This window comes from Protopterus annectens, chromosome 5.part0 (assembly GCF_019279795.1).
Source record: "Protopterus annectens isolate FY-2018-M chromosome 5.part0, PAN1.0, whole genome shotgun sequence".
Classification (NCBI taxonomy): domain Eukaryota; kingdom Metazoa; phylum Chordata; order Ceratodontiformes; family Protopteridae; genus Protopterus; species Protopterus annectens.
The window spans coordinates 96,814,336-96,832,655 of record NC_056735.1 but is presented as its reverse complement, the minus strand read 5'-3'; the positions used below and the strand labels follow the sequence as shown (position 1 = coordinate 96,832,655).

The following is an 18,320-nucleotide window of genomic DNA, read 5'->3' as shown; positions in this document are numbered from 1 at the left end:
ATGGTGAATGAGTTGGCCCTTAATCGGTCTTTTCATTTGCCCACTTTTTCCCTTTTCTGCAATTTGTCAGTGAGAAGGTGCTGCACATGTTGGATGTGCGTAGCCAACCCAGATTTTATTTGGATAAGACTAAGACAGTTAGGAAATCAGATCAGCTTTTTGTTTCCTTTCAACCTAGGTCCTGGGGATTAAGTGTGTCTAGGCAAACCATTTCTTCTTGGATCTCTAAAGCTGTTTCTTTTCATGGTAGAGCCTTCCTTGTTCTGTAAAGGCTCGTTCTACTAAAGCTGTGGCTTCTTCTGGTGATTTTACAAGGCTTTGGATGCTAACTCTATTCTTGAAGGAGCTACCTGGACTTCTCTGCACACTTTTACCAAGCACTACAAGTTGGATGGAATCTCCAGAGATAGAGCTGGTTTTGCTAGGGCCATCCTTCATGGCTTCCTACAGGACTCTGCTAGTCCTTCCTCCTCCCAAATTTCTTCCTGAGCTTTGGCACTCTCCCTAATGTTATGAATACTGCAACAGTGATATGGAAGCACATAGTACAGTTGTGTAAAATCTTACCATAATGGTAGATGTCCTCCTCTTCACTGTTGCAGTATTCACTCCTTCCCTCCTCCCCCTGGTCCATTTATTTTCTGGATGTACAGGGTACCTCTTTTTTTTTCCTTGGACTGGCATTCCTTCTGAGGCTGTTAGTTCAGAGGATGCACATCTGAGCATCACCTTTATGCCCTACACAATGGGAGTAGAATGTATGTGACATACGGCCTACCTTAAAGCAACCTAAGGCTTTTGTATACTGGCTGGATGTCAAGCTACTCTTGCCAGGTGATCCTTAATGCAACAGTGCAGAGAAAGACATTTACTGTTATGGTAAGATTTTACAACAACTGTACTCTTTCCAAACAGACTGAATGTACCATATTTTACCATCTAAGGTTTTTCTGTAAACAGTAGATTAGGACTGGTAGCAGATGTCCTTCAAGGATGCATCTGCAGTCATAACATATGGGTTGTCCTGCCTCAGGCAGCCCTTCGGTCGGCCGGATTCCAAAGTCTGGGTCTGGCCTCGGCTGATGTCGCACTTTCCCCGACGTCAGAGCTTCTGGGGTATAAAGGCATCAGCTGACGCCATTTTCCTCAGTCTTTCTTGCAGCGCGGTGCCCGAAGCAGAAGCTGTTCGCAAGTGCCGGTCGGTCAGATCCAGAGATTTCAGCTACCGAAGACTTCTAAAAAAGCTAAGTACCCCGTTGGGGACTCTTTCTTGCCTCAGCCGATGTCAGACAAAGTAAATAATTGTTTAACTTGTGGGAAACAAATACCTCATAAGGATTTCCATTCTTACTGCCTTCCTTGCTTAGGCCCAGACCACGACGTATCAGCTTGTTTAGCCTGTGCATCCTTCAACCGACGGACTCTTAGACGTCGGTCGGAGTTTGCAGAAGAGTTTTTCGGATCCGCTTTTGCATATAAAATGCCGTCGGAGACTCGACTCATATGGCCAAAAAACGCAGGGAAAAGGACCGACACTCGCGGCCCGCGGTTTCGGCTGAAACCACGGTTAGGCCTACAGCGAGTGTCTCGGTTTCGGCTGAAACCGAGTCCTCGGTTCTTACTTCTACCGAAATCATACCTCCGACAACCGAGGCCAGAGAGGCCCCGGCTGAGTCGGCTTCAGAAATCCTTACCGAAGCTAGTGCTCAAGAATTGTCCGACACCATTCCATTGGACATTTCTACACCTGCACGTGGGGCAGCTAGGCCCCCTGCTTCTATGTCTATTAAGGCCTTCTCCAGGGCTAAAGCTGCCAAACTTTCAAAAGCTTTACCTGCCAAATCTACTTCACAGAGGCCTTCCTCAAGCTCTCAGATTCTCAGTCTTGCTGAGGACCTTATATCCTTGATTAGGGGTTCCCAACCTCACCCAGACAGGGCATCCCAACCTCCACCTGACAAAAGGCCTAGGACTGAACCCTCTGAACCTCTCTCCTCTGATTACTCCTCGGATGGATCTGATTTGTCAGACCATCAGGAAGAACCTATTCGCCTTATGAGGATTCAGATGCAGAAGACTCTATTCCTTCGGCCTCCCCTCCTGAAGAATTTTCCTTTGGGGAGACTTTGCACTCAATGAGGGAACACTTTCAATGGCAGGGTCAGGATTTTTCTGATTCTAGAAAAAGATTAAGGACTTTTTTACATTTACCCCAGCATAGGCCCTTAGCCATACCACCTGTGCTAACTGTAATTGATGATGTGTATAATGATGTCAGTTCTGCCCCTGATTCTCTTCCTGCGGCCCCTGCAAAACCTGATAGATATTTCAGGGTCCTGGATTCTCACTTCCACCTGTATAAAGCCCATGCTGCAGACCCAGAAACTATTTCTCAGGGCCCAAAAGATGTTGCAGCTGCCACTGCCAAAAATCCCCTACCCTCTGAAAGAGAGTCAAGAGCATTAGTGAGATGGGGTAAAAAGGTGTATACATCTGCTACTCTTTCTGCCAGGGCATTAAACTGTCAATTCCATATGATACAGTACCAAGAATATTTGTTAGATCAGCTGAATAAAAAGCTTTCTTCTCCTGAACCTTTAGACCGTAAATCCCTTCAGGATTTGGTACACAACTCTCAGCAGGTCAGTAATCATTTCTTAAAATGTGGCTATGATGCACTGGAGGCTTCATTTAGATCAGCTATGACTGGGGCAGTAATTCGTAGGCATACCTGGCTAAAAGAGCAATCCTTGCCAGACCATGTCAAGGCTAAACTCCTAGATGCTCCAATGGAGAAACAAGGTTTATTTGGCTCCCCTGCACAGGAGATTCTAAAGAAAGTGGAAGAAAAAGCAAAATCTGTGCAAACAGTAAAGGAATTTCTGCAGGTTCAACCTCCGAGGTTCAGCAGAAACTGGCCTTCAAAGAATTGGTCCTTTCCAGACACCTCCAGAGCACAGAGGGGCAGGAATAGACGCCCAAGAGGCAGAGGTCAATCAAAGGGTGCCTACAGGGGTCATCAGTGGCAGCCTGCCAACCAGAGGAGTAGTGCCACAGCTGCAACTACAACCACTACCACAGGACAGACACAATGACTTGACTCTGATTCCGCCTACCAGGGAACAACTGGAAGCTCCCTTGGGCGGAAAGCTGGCTTTATTCTCAAAAAACTGGCATTGCATTACAAAGGACACATGGACATTGCAAACAATAGACAAAGAATACAGGTTTCACTTCCACACTTTACCAAAAAGGAGCGGAATGCCAAACCTTCCACCAAACCAGAAGCCAGAGGCTTTAAGACAAATCAACAATTTACTTCAGATGAAAGCGATAGAAAGGGTACCATCTATGGAAGAAGGCCAAGGATTTTACTCCAGACTATTCCTTGTACCAAGAAAAGAAACCCAATGGAGGCCTATTCTCGACTTGTCCGCACTGAACACATATCTCATTGTGCCAAAATTCAAAATGCTGACCCTACAGCAACTTCTTCCCATGTTGGGCAAGGAGTCTTGGCTGGTGACTCTAGATCTCAAGGAGGCATACCTGCACGTCCCTCTCTGACCAGATTGCAGAAGACACCTCAGATTTCTTGCAGGATCAGAGCATTATCAATTCTCAGCATTGCCCTTTGGCTTATCTACTGCGCCCAGAGTATTCACAAAATGCCTGGCATCAGTAATTGCACATTGCAGGCTTCAGGGAATTCAAATCTACCCATACCTGGATGACTGCCTTATACAAGCGGACAACAAGACAAAATTGATAAAGGATTTGGCCTATGTCATACACCTGTTACAGGCCTTGGGATACACAGTCAACATCCAAAAGTCAAGACTAGTGCCATCCCAAAGGATAACCATTTTGGATGCGGATCTGGACACAATAACTCAGGTGGCTTTTCTCACAGAAGAAAAACAAAAGCAACTTCCAGATTACTTCATGACTTTGACAAGACAAGCTCAGCTTACTGCAAGGAAAGTCCTGCAGGCCCTGGGTTACATGGCATCCTGCATAATCTTGATCCCGCATGCCAGGCTACATATGAGGAAATTACAATGGTACCTAAGGAATGTATGGTCTCAACACAGGCACAGTCTAGAAACCATGATACCAATCATTCCATGCCTTCCAAAGGAATTCCTGTGGTGGGCTCAGGCCTGCCAGTCCAACAGAGGGTTGCCTTTCAACAAACCACAACCAAGGCAGACCATCACCACGGACGCCTCAGACCTAGGATGGGGAGCACACATGGAGGACAAATGTATCCAAGGCCTATGGTCTCAAGACCAGCTAAACTTGCACATAAACCAAAAGGAGATGCTGGCAGTGAAGCATGCAATCGAGGCATTCAAATCATTCCTCCAGCAAGGACATCTGCTGATAAGGACAGACAACACCACGGTCATGTGGTACATAAACAAACAGGGAGGCACGCATTCCTACCCTCTATGCCAGATGGCAATGGATCTGTGGAACCTAGGCCTGAATCTCAATATCCAGCTGTAGGCCAAATTCATACCAGGAAAAGAGAATTCACTAGCAGACAGCTTAAGCAGAACTACCACGGATGCTCACGAATGGATGCTGCATCCAGACATCTTCAAACTCATAACAAAGAAATGGGGAATGCCAGAGATAGACCTGTTCGCCTCCCCACTCAACCACCAACTGAAGAAATTCTGCTCAAGGACATACCACCCACAAGCCTGGAGGGTGGACTCTCCCTCTTTCAGCTGGAATGCCCTAACAGTGTATGCATTTCCACCTCTCCCATTGATGTACAAGGTTCTACTGAAGATCAGGGAGGAACAGCCAAAGGTGATACTAATAGCTCTGGACTGGCCAAAGCAGCACTGGTATCCGCTACTGAGAAGCATGTCTCAGGCGAACTCATGGCCTCTACCCCTATGGCCTCTTCTTCTAACGCAGAACAATTTCAAGACCCTGCATCCAAACTTGAAAACACTGCAGTTAACTGCCTGGAAAATTGCTTAAAACCAAACCAAACTGTCTTATCTCAGAGGGTCAAGGACATTATCCTGGAGGCTCGCAGACCCTCCACAAGGAAGACATACTCAGCTAAATGGAAAAGATTCCTCATTTGGAGCACATCAAAGGGTACAGATGTCACAGTGGCAAACCTAGCACACATCCTAGAATACTTAGCAGAATTGTTCCACAAGGGACTGTCCTACTCTTCCATTAAGATTCATGCTTCAGCAATTTCAGCAGAATACAATATGGATCCTCCTATCTTCTCTCACCCTCTTCTCAGACAATTGTTGAGGGGGATCAAAAATGTAAAACCTCCAAGGAGACCCCCTCTGCCTGCATGGGAACCAATCCTACTTTCATGCCAAAGGTGGTATCCAGGGTATCCTTGAACCAAGCTATTCATTTGCCTACATTCTTCCCTAACCCACAGAACAAGGGGGAAAAACTTTTGCACACCTTGGATGTACACAGACAACTACGCTACTATCTGGACAGAACTAAAACCAGCAGAAAAACTGACCAACTTTTTGTAGCATATGCAACTGGGATGCAAGGAAAAGCAATTTCCAAACAGACAATTTCAAAATGGATAGGAAATTGCATTTGCCTTTGCTACTCTTTTCATGGAAAGACAGCTCCTGAAAATATCAGACCTCATTCCACAAGAGCCACAGCCACCACTACAGCTTTCCTACGAGGGGTGGCTACCAAGGACATTTTAGAAGCTGCTACTTGGAGCTCCGTGCATACATTTGTCAAGCATTACAATCTACCTTTATATTCCAGATCCCGAGCAGGCTTTGCAACTGCAGTTTTACAGGGGATCTTAACTACACCATCCTTATCTTAGTACCTCCTCTCCCAGTTTGGCTATGGTATTCTACCCATATGTTATGACTGCAGATGCATCCTTGAAGGACATAGTACAGTTTTGTACCTACCATAAATGTAGATGTCCGATAGGTATGCATCTGCAGTCAGGATTACCCACCCTCCTTCCCCTCTGTGGTATTCCTAGGGTGCTTACCCCTCTTTCAGCTAGCTGGGGGAATCTATTATGGTGTATTTGTTTGTTTGTATATATGTATATATATATTTTTTGCTACTGTTTGGAACATTCAACATTTATCCAAATTTAGCCTTCCTAGAGGGCACCTGGCATCTGGGGCAAGAAACACTGAGGAAAATGTCGTCGGCTGATGCCTTTATACCCCAGAAGCTCTGACGTTGGGGAAAGTGCGACATCAGCCGAGGCCAGACCCAGACTTTGGAATCCGGCCGACCGAAGGGCTGCCTAAGGCAGGACAACCCATATGTTATGACTGCAGATGCATACCTATCGGACATGTACATTTATGGAAGGTACAAAACTGTACTTTCTTGTTTATGCACATTAATAAGCATTTATGATAAATGTTAAATATATATTTTTTTCATATTTCCTCAGGTATCAGGAGATAAGGAGGCCCGGTTTGGGAAAACCTACAAACCATCGCTGGTCAATGCTCTTTGGCAAAACTTCCGATCCATGTTGATCCAGATTGCACTTCTAAAAGTTCTGGCAGATGTTGTAGCTTTCGTCAGTCCATTAATCCTTAAGTATTAAGCAATTTTCTCTGTGTTACTTATTTGTTAATGTTTAAAATCTCTTACTAGATAGATATTCATTTAGAAATACTGTGCACTGATATAGCAGTAAAAATATATCATTCATTTTACTGTACTGTACAGTTATTAATAAAAATGTTAAGCTAGTCTGGGTTGCTGAAGGTAATAGGAAAATGTAAGTTATTGTGTAGCTGAATAGCCAGTAAATTAGCTTCCTTATGTTGTACTCTGAATACGATTGTATTTATTTATTTTGCATTCTTGTTAACAACACGGTCGTACTGAAATGCTTGGGTTCTTTTTGTTGTGAAAACCAGGTAACACAAGTCTAACAATTCAACACAGTGGATTAATGCTCTGAGCTGCTAACAAGCGTCATCTTTTTATCCTGAGTTTGATTCCCTTTGTCTGTATTTGCCAACTGATCGACTCTGAGCATGTCACTTAATCTGACAACTCTACTGGGCCTCCACTGAAAATGGGTCTGAACTCTGTTGCATAGTCTGTTTAACAAAATATCTAAAGCAATAAAAAAGTAGTTTTGGTAACTTACTAAGAAATGGGCATTATGGAAGTGGGAGCTAATGGGGTTAAGTTCCATATCTCTGCCTTAGAAGCCCAGCATCTTATTGGGTATGTCATATTGTTAGCTTTCATTAGTTAATTGGCTGAAGGAGTAATCAGCTGTTGTGTCTGAGGTCACAGCAGAACTTCTTGCTCTCGTCTCATGTGTCTGAGGTCACAGTAGAACTTCTTGCTGTTGTGTCATGTGTCTGAGGTCACAGCAGAACTTCTTGCTGTCGTTTCATGTGTCTGAGGTCACAGCAGAACTTCTTGCTGTCGTCTCACGTGTCTGAGGTCACAGTAGAACGTCTTGCTCTCGTCTCATGTGTCTGAGGTCACAACAGAACTTCTTGCTCTTGTCTCATGTGTCTGAGGTCACAACAGAACTTCTTGCTCTTGTCTCATGTGTCTGAGGTCACAACAGAACTTCTTGCTCTCGTCTCATGTGTCTGAGGTCACAGCAGAACTTCTTGCTCTCGTCTCACGTGTCTGAGGTCACAGCAGAACTTCTTGCTGTCGTCTCACGTGTCTGAGGTCACAACAGAACTTCTTGCTCTTGTCTCATGTGTCTGAGGTCACAGTAGAACTTCTTGCTCTCGTCTCATGTCTGAGGTCACAGTAGAACTTCTTGCTCTTGTCTCATGTGTTTTACATTTCCTTATTCCAAGTTGCAGTCCTGTCCATTCACCATTTGGTGGTGTAGCTACAGGTGTCCCTACATGTTTGTGCAGTTCAAGTTGAAATCCACTGTGGATACTTAGCCAGTGAGAATAGACCTTGGTAGGACTGTTTTTTTTACATGTGACCCAAGGGTTTACAAACTCAAAACCTTGGGTAAAAAAATGTGTTTCAGTTAAAAGCTGTGCTCAGCTTCCCACATGTCCTGATAAGTTCTATATTTATTTCTAACTGCATATCCCAGAAGTTTACTATCTTGACAGAACTACGTCCTTTTAAAAAACATCAGCTGTTTATTTTTTTATCATGGGACAGAAAAGGGACATCATGTGTTTTAATTTCCAGGTGGTTGCCCTCAGCTGTACTGCCCCAGACACAGCCTATGGTGAGAGAAGAGGAGGAGCCCACCAAAGAAGAAGTAAGAACAGCACTAAGGAAAGTGAAGTTGGGGAAACAGCAGGGTCAGAGGAGGTCACAGCAGGTGTGATCAAGATGCTGGGTGAGATAAGGGAGAAATGGCTCCTGAGGCTACTCATAGCAGTATGTAAAGAATGGTGCATCCCAGATGACTGGAGAATAATCAGACTCATGCCAGTGTTCAAGAATAAAGGGGACATCCACAACTGTGGACAGTACAGAGGTATTAAACTCCTGTCACATGAAAGTTCTGGGGAGGGTGATTGATAAACAGATACACAGAGTAGTAGAACGTAAGATGGGAGATGATCCGCTCATATTCGGGTCAGGATGCAGCACAACTCACCCAATGTTTGCAGTGAGACAGATAATTGAGAAGAAGTGAGAGATATAGTAAGACTCCAACTGGGCATTCCTAGACTTGAAGAAAGCATAAGACAAGGTCCCCAGAAAGCTAATTTGGGCTGTCCTGAGGTAGTTTGAAGTCCCAGAAACATTGGTAGAATTAGTGCAGGCTTTGTATAAGGACCCAATAACTCAAGTACGAACAGAGTTCGGCCTCACAGAGGGGTTCCCAGCGGAAGTGGGTGTACACCAGGGTTCACCTCCGAGTCCACTGCTGCTCATACTGGTGATGAACTACATTAGCAAAGAGGTTAGATGGGGACGGACCAACAAAGCTGCTGCATGCAGACGATGTGGCAGTGCAGGCAGACTGAGCTAGAACTTCAGCAAAGGATAGGGAATGGAATACCAAACTGAAGGCACATTGGATGAAACTGAGAACAGATAAAGACAACTGAAATGACAGCAAATGGTGGAGTTCAGAAGAAGCTGAGAATTGAGAACAAAGGGAAATATTTGAACAGGTTAACAGCTTCAAGTATCTGGAGAGGTGGTTGAGGAGAAGGGAAGTCTGAATGAGGAGGTTATAGCTAGAATTAAATGGACTGCAACCAAATGGCACAGACTGTCAGGCAGTATATGACAGAAGAATGCCAAAGACGCTGAAAAGTGGAGTGTAGAAAACAGTGGTGTGGCCAGTACTGTTGTATGGTACAGAAACCTGGGCAGTAAAGGCAGAGCAGTTGAAGCTTGAAGTAATGGAGATGAAGTGCCTAAGACAGATGGTGATGCACACTGTGGAAAAGACAAAGAAATGAGGACATAACAGCAGAAACCAAAGTAGCTCCAATTGCAGAAAAGGTCAAAGAGAACAGATTACAGTGGTTTGGGTACATCTGCAGAAAAGCAGAAGAGAATCTAGTGAAGATGATTTGGGACAAACAGGAAAAAGAGACGAGGAAACAAGGGTATCCAGCAAAGAGATAGATGGAATGTGTGACAGAAGGCCTGCAACAGGCAGCCATCAGTGTTGATGAAGGCAGGAAAGTGGCATTGCATAGAAAGGGATGGCGAAAGTTGACGCAACACCCTGACCCTATGTAGAAAATGGAGAAAAAGGGGGCTGATAATGATGATGTCCTCAGGTATTACTTTTTGTTATTCCCACTGGGGCAAATCTATTCCAGGCAGTATCAAGATACATCCTACAAGAGCTATCTTCATTAATGGCCTACTAGAAAGGGATGGACTCTGGAAGCATTCTAGAGGCAGTTACATGGTCCTCCATACATACTTTTACAAAGCACTACAAACTAGATTCATTTTCAGGGTCCAGGTTGAGCTTTGCTAGGGCCATTCTCTAGGGACTCCTGGATTTGTATCCTTCCTCCTTCCCTGATTGGATGGGTTTTGGTTATCAACCTGTATAGCCTAAAGGCTACTGCAGCTGTGGGAACTATGAATCTAGTACAGATGTGTAAGTTGCACTTATCTGTAAGAGTTGTGTTCAAATTCCTCACTGCTTAATAGTTGTACCCCACTCTCCACCCCCTACTCTTGTATATAGCTGTAGTTGGGATATAAAGTAGTTTTTTTTTGTGTTTCTACTTGATTGTGATTTTTTTTTTGGAATGTCAGACTGCTCTCTCTCTCTCTCTCAACGGGCAAGAAAGTCATGAAAAAAAATCTTCAATCTGACTGCTGATTTCCCTCTTTGGGGCTAGCCAATCAGCAGTCAGCATGAAGGAGTGGGGAGGAGCTAGACCTGTGTGAAGTTGTTCAATTGTTATTGCATTCTGAGGAGGAGGATACACCTCATAAAACCTAAAGGTTATTGCAACAGTCAGGAATTTGAACATTTACTGTTATGGGTAAATGCAGTTTACACATCTGTTTCTAGGGGATTTGATACCAAGTGGAACTGCTGAAGTAATAAAATGCATATGAAGCAGTTATTAATTTAAAAAAGTCTATTGTAACTAAAAGCACTATACACTTGCTGGGAAAACTGCACTCTTCTGCACGCAGTCCCAGTTTCTGTGAACATTTCAAACATTATTCTGCTAGATATATATAAAGTTGTGGTATCTCTTTCTGCAGATTGTCAGCATTTGTCTTTCAAGCCCTTCCTGTCCCCGACTTTAAAGAAAACAAAAGTAGCTTGATTTTTTTTAATCCTTTTTCATCTTCTCTTGCTACTCAGCCCTTATCTTTATTTGCCATACCATTTTTTCTTCAGATTTGCTGCTGCTTAAAATGGATCACTTATTTCAGTTTTCCTGTGAATTATGTGTCTCTTAATTCCTACAGAAATGGACATCCTACTATATCTTCCATGTTCTGTTCAGCAGACGAGCATTTCCCGCTGTGTACATTACATTATTTCCTGCTGTATGATATGCAACTTCCTGCTGTATATGTTGCACTGCTTTTGCAGCATATAATGCACAGCTTCCTACTTGATACTCTCCTGTATATTTCCTGTTGTATACACTTGCCTCTTCTTGTTAATTTATTTATTTGTATTTGTTAACTAAGAATGTCTGGGCGGTCACGCTGGTGCAGTGGTTAGCATTGTCGCCTCACAGCAAGAGGTGCTCTGGTTCGATCCTCGGCTGGGGTGCCTTCTGTGCGGAGTCTGCATGTCCTCCTTCTGGTCGTGTGGGTTTCCTCTGCGTGCTCCGGTTTCCTCCCACATACCAAAGATATGCTGTAGGTGGTTTGGACACTCTAAATTGGCCCTAGGCATGAGTGTGTGCATATGTGTGCCTTCTGTGGAAGGTTGGGCGCCGGACTGGCAACTCGACACCGTAAAACTCCACTGACAATCATGAGCAGACAGGTGATCCGCTGTGGCGACCCCTAACCGGGAAAAGCCAAAAGAAGAAGTTAACTAAGAATGTCTGACTGGGCAGAAGCCATTTGCAATGGAAGCTTGGAAAGAAAATGTAAATGATGATACGTAATGTGACCCCCCCCCCCCACTGGCCCAGTAAGCAAGGAGCCTCAGTCCTCACCACTTGCAAGAATGGGTAACATACATTAGAATGATGACAAGTACACACACAGTGTTTCCAGATTTAGCTCTCTGCATCAAGTGCAATTTCCCTTAAGTGCACACAGAGACCACAGTTAGTCCGGGGCTGGTTTCTCCCTCTTAATCCAGATCCCCAGTAAGACTCACCACTGGCACAGCTATAGAGTTGAGATCTCAGCTGAGTGGCCAAGCAAAGATCTCCAGCATCCTGTCTGTTCAACCAGTGCTTCGTGTCCCAGCCCAAGTAGCTGACACACACACAAGCACACACTTTAAGGTTTGATTTATATACACACACACACACACACACACACACACACACACACACACAAAACCTTGAAGTTTGATTTATACAGACACACACACACACACACACACACACACACACACACACACTTGGGAAAGGCTGGCACAGGTTTGCTAGCTATGCCCCCTTCTGTCCAGACTGTAAGGCAATTTTTACTGCCACCAGCCAGCACCTTATCACGTACATTAAGGCCCTTAAAAAAGGGTGTCCAATCTTACTGTGGTAGTTTGACCAAGAGCAAGGCTATTAGGAGTGGCCAACAGTGTAGGCAAATAAATATGCAAGTACTCTCAGAACTTAAATATGTCTCACAAATATCAGCCACAATGAAATGTTTAAGTATATTTAATAATAAATAATAAAAGAACAAGAAAGTACTCTGTAAATAATCACAGTTGCATCAGAGTTCAAAATTACAGGAAATATTTAAAACAACATTGCAGGACAGTCTGAACTAGATAAAATAAATTTAAACTATACTTCACTATATTCCTGACTGTATCTAAGAGAAATTACTGTACCCTAGTTAACTTACTTACAGAACAACAAGCAGGCAGATGTGGTGAGTGGATGTTCTTGTCAGGTCAAAGACAAAATGCAAAATGCCCAGTCTCTCTCTCAGAGACTTCTTAAATTAATATTTCACATATTACTGCTGGGGTAGCTTGCAGCATGACATTACTTCTTGTCATCTGACTATCCCAGGTGAAAACCCACTAATGCAGCTGGTAGCATTTAGAATCTCCCGGTGGAAATACATGGACCTCAGATCTTTTGGCAAATGGCAGTAGTGGTAAAATAATTTACATTCCTCCACATTTAAAGACAATACAAAAAACTTCTAGTTCTAAACATTGTTTCCTGTTGCACTGAAACTGAAAGATAACATCTCTTTGTTTATGACCCAGCTGTAAAGTAACTCAACTTCAACTATTCTTCGGATGTTTTGCAAGTTAATCTCCTGTGTTTCAGTCTCCCCTGTTAAAATACATACATCTAAACAGTTACATTAAGGGGGTTCGTGGTCTGCACTCTTGTGGGAGGAGAGGCTGGACTCTGCCCTTCTGAGCTGGGAATTTCTGGTTAAAGGCTTATAGTGCCTGCATATTTGAACTGCTTCTTACTGAAACTGGTACACCTTGTTTGCTGTAGCATAGACTAGATCTACGCCTGCTGAATCTAGCTTTGTTTGTATAACTTGAGCACTAATCCAGGCATTCTTTAAATTATTCAATTGTATTTATTACTGCTTGGTAGTAACTTGATTAAAATGTAGCTATCATTCTAAGTCTTTCGGATTAAGCACTTGGGCTTCAGACCAGTTGTTTTACATTAGGAAGGTTTGTGGCCTGCACTGTGGTGGCAGGACAGGTAGCTTACATCCTTCTAAGTTGGGAACTGCTGATTGAGGGCTCAGTGTCTGTTATTCTAAAAGTGTATTAATTCTGGTTTAAGCACTTGGGCTTTAGGCCAGTTATTTTACATTAAGAAGGTTCATGGTCTGCACTTTTGTGGGAGGAGAGGCTGGACTCTGCCCTTCTGAGCTGGGAATTTCTGGTTAAAGGCTTATAGTGCCTGAATATTTGAACTGCTTCTTACTGAAATTGGTACACCTTGTTTGCTGTAGCATAGACTAGATCCAGGCCTGCTGAATCTAGCTTTGTTTGTATAACTTGAGCACTAATCCAGGCATTCTTTAAAGTATTCAATTGTATTTACTGCTTGGTAGTAACTTGATTAAAGTGTGGCTATCATTCTAAGTCTTTTGGATTAAGCACTTGGGCTTCAGACCAGTTGTTTTACATTAGGAAGGTTTGTGACCTGCACTGTGGTGGCAGGACAGGTAGCTTACATCCTTCTAAGTTGGGAACTGCTGATTGAGGGCTCAGTGTCTGTTATTCTAAAAGTGTATTAGTTCTGGTTTAAGTGCTTGGGCTTCAGGCCAGTTATTTTACATTAAGAAGGTTCGTGGTCTGCACTCTTGTGGGAGGAGAGGCTGGACTCTGCACTTCTGAGCTGGGAATTTCTGGTTAAAAGCTTATAGTGCCTGCATATTTGACCTGTTCTTACTGAAATTGGTACACCTTGTTTGCTGTAGCATAGACTAGATCCAGGCCTGCTGAATCTAGCTTTGTTTGTATGCTTGTTGTTTGTTTGCTTGTTATTTCCCTGAAATGCTAATTCCACCTAAAACGCGGCTTTTCAGCGCTTCTGTGGATCCCTAGTGATATCTGCATTGCTTACTGTACTTATTTCCTTGTTTCACTTGAATGAAAGTTACTGTTTGTCGTTTTTGCATCTAAGTTACCTGTAGCACATTGCATTTAAGTTACCTGGCACTTTTTCACTAAAGCAATTATATAAGTCAGCACTAAAAAATTAAAGGCACTACACCCTCACAAACTCCCCTTGAGTACCTTGTTCCCCATTGGCCCTTTTTTTTCAATTATAAAGGAATTCCCAATACTATTCTCGCATGTCCAAAGGTCAGTTGTCAATCTCTTCTCTGGTCCAGCTGGTGAATCTGGGAATCTTGAGGCAATGTTACAACATCCTCATGTACACAGACAACCCTCTCCTCCTCCCAACAAATTCCAACACATGTGAGAGATGCAACCATATAGCCAAACTGGAGGCTAAGCTCTCTCAACTCAGTGCTGGCGTAACCAGTCAGGAGGAAAAGGAAACCACACTCACTACAATTCCAGTCTCACATAGACCTACCATGACAGCAAACCAAACACATAAACACACAAAAACTTACTCGGAGGCTCTAAATAAAAATCTGCCTAAGCAGCAGAGACCTCCAAAGCAGACACCCAAGCAACCGCTACCCCAAAACAAAACACGTACAACACATAGCTCATAAAGCCAGTGTGCCGAACAGTCACAGCCCTTAAGGCTAAACAACACACCTGATACACTTGTAATAGATGACTCTATCATCAGGCAAACTGACGTCCCGCTCACCAGGCTGAACAAGGAGAAGGTCACGTTGAGCTGCCTATCAGGCGCTAGGATCCGCCACATAACACAAGCACTCAGGTCACTCCAAGGCAAGTACAAATATGACTCAGTCATTGTCCATGCTGGTGTGAATGACCTGAGACGTACCTCCCTGGACTACATGAAAAGAGACATAGAGGAACTCTCTGAGCATGTAGCCCAGGCCGGTATGACCCTGACCTTGAGTAGCATCTTACCCTCACCAAGAATGATGCCACAATATGAAGACAAGATGATCAATTTCAACAATTGGCTTAAGTATTGGTGTCATTCAAAGGGGATCCAATGCCTGTCAGCCTGGGATATCATGCTCGACAAGCCACGATGCTTCGCTAGGGACGGCTTGCACCTATCACTCCTGGGCTTTCGGATATTGGCAAAGGCTCTTGCTACCCCCATAGTGCCTTTTTTAGGCAAGGCTCAAAAGACAAACCCACCTCCATAGGTATCACAAGGGATAAGAAACTAAGAGTAATGCTACTCAACGCCAGAAGTCTAAACCTCAAGATGCATGCACTCGAAACTCTCCTTAGCATAGAGAACATAGATATCTGTGCAGTAACAGAAACCTGGTTCAAGGCTCCCGAGAGCACCCCAGCACTACCAGGTTATAGCTCATACCATGCTTTTCGGTCCCAAAACTTGGACCGAACCACAAAAGGAGGGGGAGTATCAATATTCGTCAAATATACCCACACCTCCAGGTTGGTGGCATAGCATGAAGCATCAGAGACTATCCATGTGCGACTAACAGTGGGTAAAACTGCCTTCCAGTTTATAGCCTACTACAGACCACCCTCCCAAACCCAGGAACTCCACTCGGCCTTCCTGAGAACACTGGAAAATATGAAGGTCTCTCCAAACACCATTATATTGGGCGACTTCAACTACCCAAACGTAGACTGGGAGCATTACTCTAGCTCCAACACCCTAGCCCAAAGGTTCCTAGAATTTATAAACTCAAATGCTATGGAACAACTTGTTACCACTCCCACAAGAGGGGAAAACATACTGGACCTGATCATCACCAACATGGGGACTCTATGCTCCAGACCAGAAGTGTATCCCTCACTGGTAAGATCAGACTATAAACTAATCTCACTGGATATTCACATCCTGACACCACCCCCTGCCCAGAAAACCACAGTGAAAAACTTCTCTAAAGCAAATTTCACACTCCTCAAAACCAAGGTGGAATCCTTCAAATGCCCCCGGGCCTATTGAAAATATGGCCCAGACCGCAGAATCCTTTATAAATGCATTCTGTGAACACCTTCAGGAATGCATGGATCATGCAATCCCAAATAAAACCAAGACCCAGTCCTCCAAAGGCAGACGTCCTGTCTGGTGGACCCCAGCCATAAATAAACTATACAATAGAAGGAGGAAGCTACTACATGATAGAGCAAAATCCCAAAAAGGGAAGGCATCTGTGATCAGTATTAGCAAAAAACTACGGGCACTCATAAAATCGTCTAAGGCCAGCTTCGAGAGAAAAATTGCACAGGACACTAAGGATAATCACAAGGCTTTCTTTAGTTATGTTAGGAACCTGGGTGGGAATTCCCAGATATGCTCAGAATTAGTCCAAAATGACAAAAAATACACCGAACCCACAGACATTGCCAATATCCTAGCTGACAGGTTCAGTGCAACCCCCCCCCCCCACCAAAAGGGCAAATATCTATCCCAGCAGAGTGCTACCCCCTGACAACTCAGATGCTCAGGTAAGAGCCGCCCTCTCCAAAGCAAAAAACACAGCATCAGTGGGACCAGACGGTGTCCCAGGCTGCGTCCTACATGAACTCCAAGAAGAGCTAAACCCAAACATAAAACTACTGTTCAATCTCAGCCTTACTACAGGATATGTACCCAGAGAGTGGCGTACAGCAACAGTGGTCCCTCTCCACAAAGGTGGTGCCTCAATGGATCCTGGAAACTATCGCCCCATAAGCCTGACTAGCTTGGTCTGCAAAGCTATGGAAAGGATCATCATGGACCTTATAAATAAAGATATTGGGGACCTGCAGACACTGGATTCTACCCAGTTCGGCTTTGTTAAGGGCAGATCCTGCCTTTTAAACCTGGTCGATTTCTTTGAAACAGTCTCCAAGGCCATTGACGAGGGGAAGTTGGTCCACACAGCCTACCTGGACCTCGCAAAAGCCTTCGATACAATACCCCACTCGGGCATTATAGATAAGTTCACCAGCTTAAATATAAACCCCTATGTCACTAGATGGGTTGCAAACTGGCTCAAGGACAGAACCCACATGGTTAGAATTGCTGGAGCCATGTCAGACTCCAAACCAGTTACAAGTGGTGTCCCACAAGGCTCAGTCCTGGGACCTCTCTTGTTCGGTATATATTTCTCAGAGGTACCGGCCAACATGGAAGGACTGTGGCTGACCAAGTTCGCAGATGACTGCAAACTGGGCACCATAATCGACTCTCCAGCCGACACAAGCATCCTCCAAAAGGGCCTCATAGAAACAGACAACTGGTGCCAGAGCCATGGCCTCAAGCTAAATGCCAAAAAGTGTATCGTCATCCCCTTTGGCAAAAACAAAGTGCCTACAACTTACCACATAAGTGGTAATCCATTAAGTACGGAAGAAGTAATTAGGGACCTGGGGACCCAAGTTGATAGCAATCTCTCATTTGACACCCAAGTGGCCAAAGTGGTTAGAAAAACATTTTATATAGCCCACCTAATCGTGAAGGGATTCACATCTAGATCAGGGGAGGTCATCGTGCCTCTATACTCATCCCTCATCAGGCCCATAATTGAGTACAATGCCCCTTTTGGGATGTACCTTACCAGACACCTGCAGCAACTGGAAAGACCCCAAAAGTACCTCACCAAGAGGATTAAAGGGCTCAAACAGATGCCATATGCTGCCCGGTTAAAGAAACTCCAGCTCTACTCAGTGGCATACCGCCTGCTCAGAGGTGATCTGTGCCTGACGTATAAAGCCATGTCCAACCCGGAATTAATGGACATGCTGCACCTCAGAAAATCCAAATCCCATCGAGCTACGTGCTCGAGAGACTTGAACCTCAGCACTGAAATAAATAGGACATGCTGGAGGGACAGATTCATAACCCAGAGGCTCCCTTCACTCTGGAATAAAATCCCAGTCCAGGTTAGGCAGAGTCCCTCATTGACTCTCTTCAAGAGGAATCTTGATGAGTGGATGGGGGGGTCGTAGGTTTACCCCGGGTATCACTTCTGTGGCACTGTTAGACAGAGGCACAGTATACTAACCTCGAAAAAGGGCATAGCAAAATTAATTAAAAATGGGTGGCGAAAGCCAAACACACTCTGGCTAGGCTTATAAATGCCCTAGGGCAGAT

The 18,320-nt window shown here is 44.3% G+C and overlaps 1 protein-coding gene across 1 annotated transcript in view; it reads left to right on the top strand.

The window, feature by feature from the left end:
• Positions 1–18,320, top strand: part of LOC122802503 (multidrug resistance-associated protein 1-like) — a 1,262,326-nt gene that overhangs the window by 181,320 nt on the left and 1,062,686 nt on the right. The window contains exon 4 of the mRNA XM_044072155.1: positions 6,449–6,600. Coding sequence (XP_043928090.1) covers positions 6,449–6,600 — 152 coding nt within the window. The remainder of the gene's footprint in view (positions 1–6,448; positions 6,601–18,320) is intronic.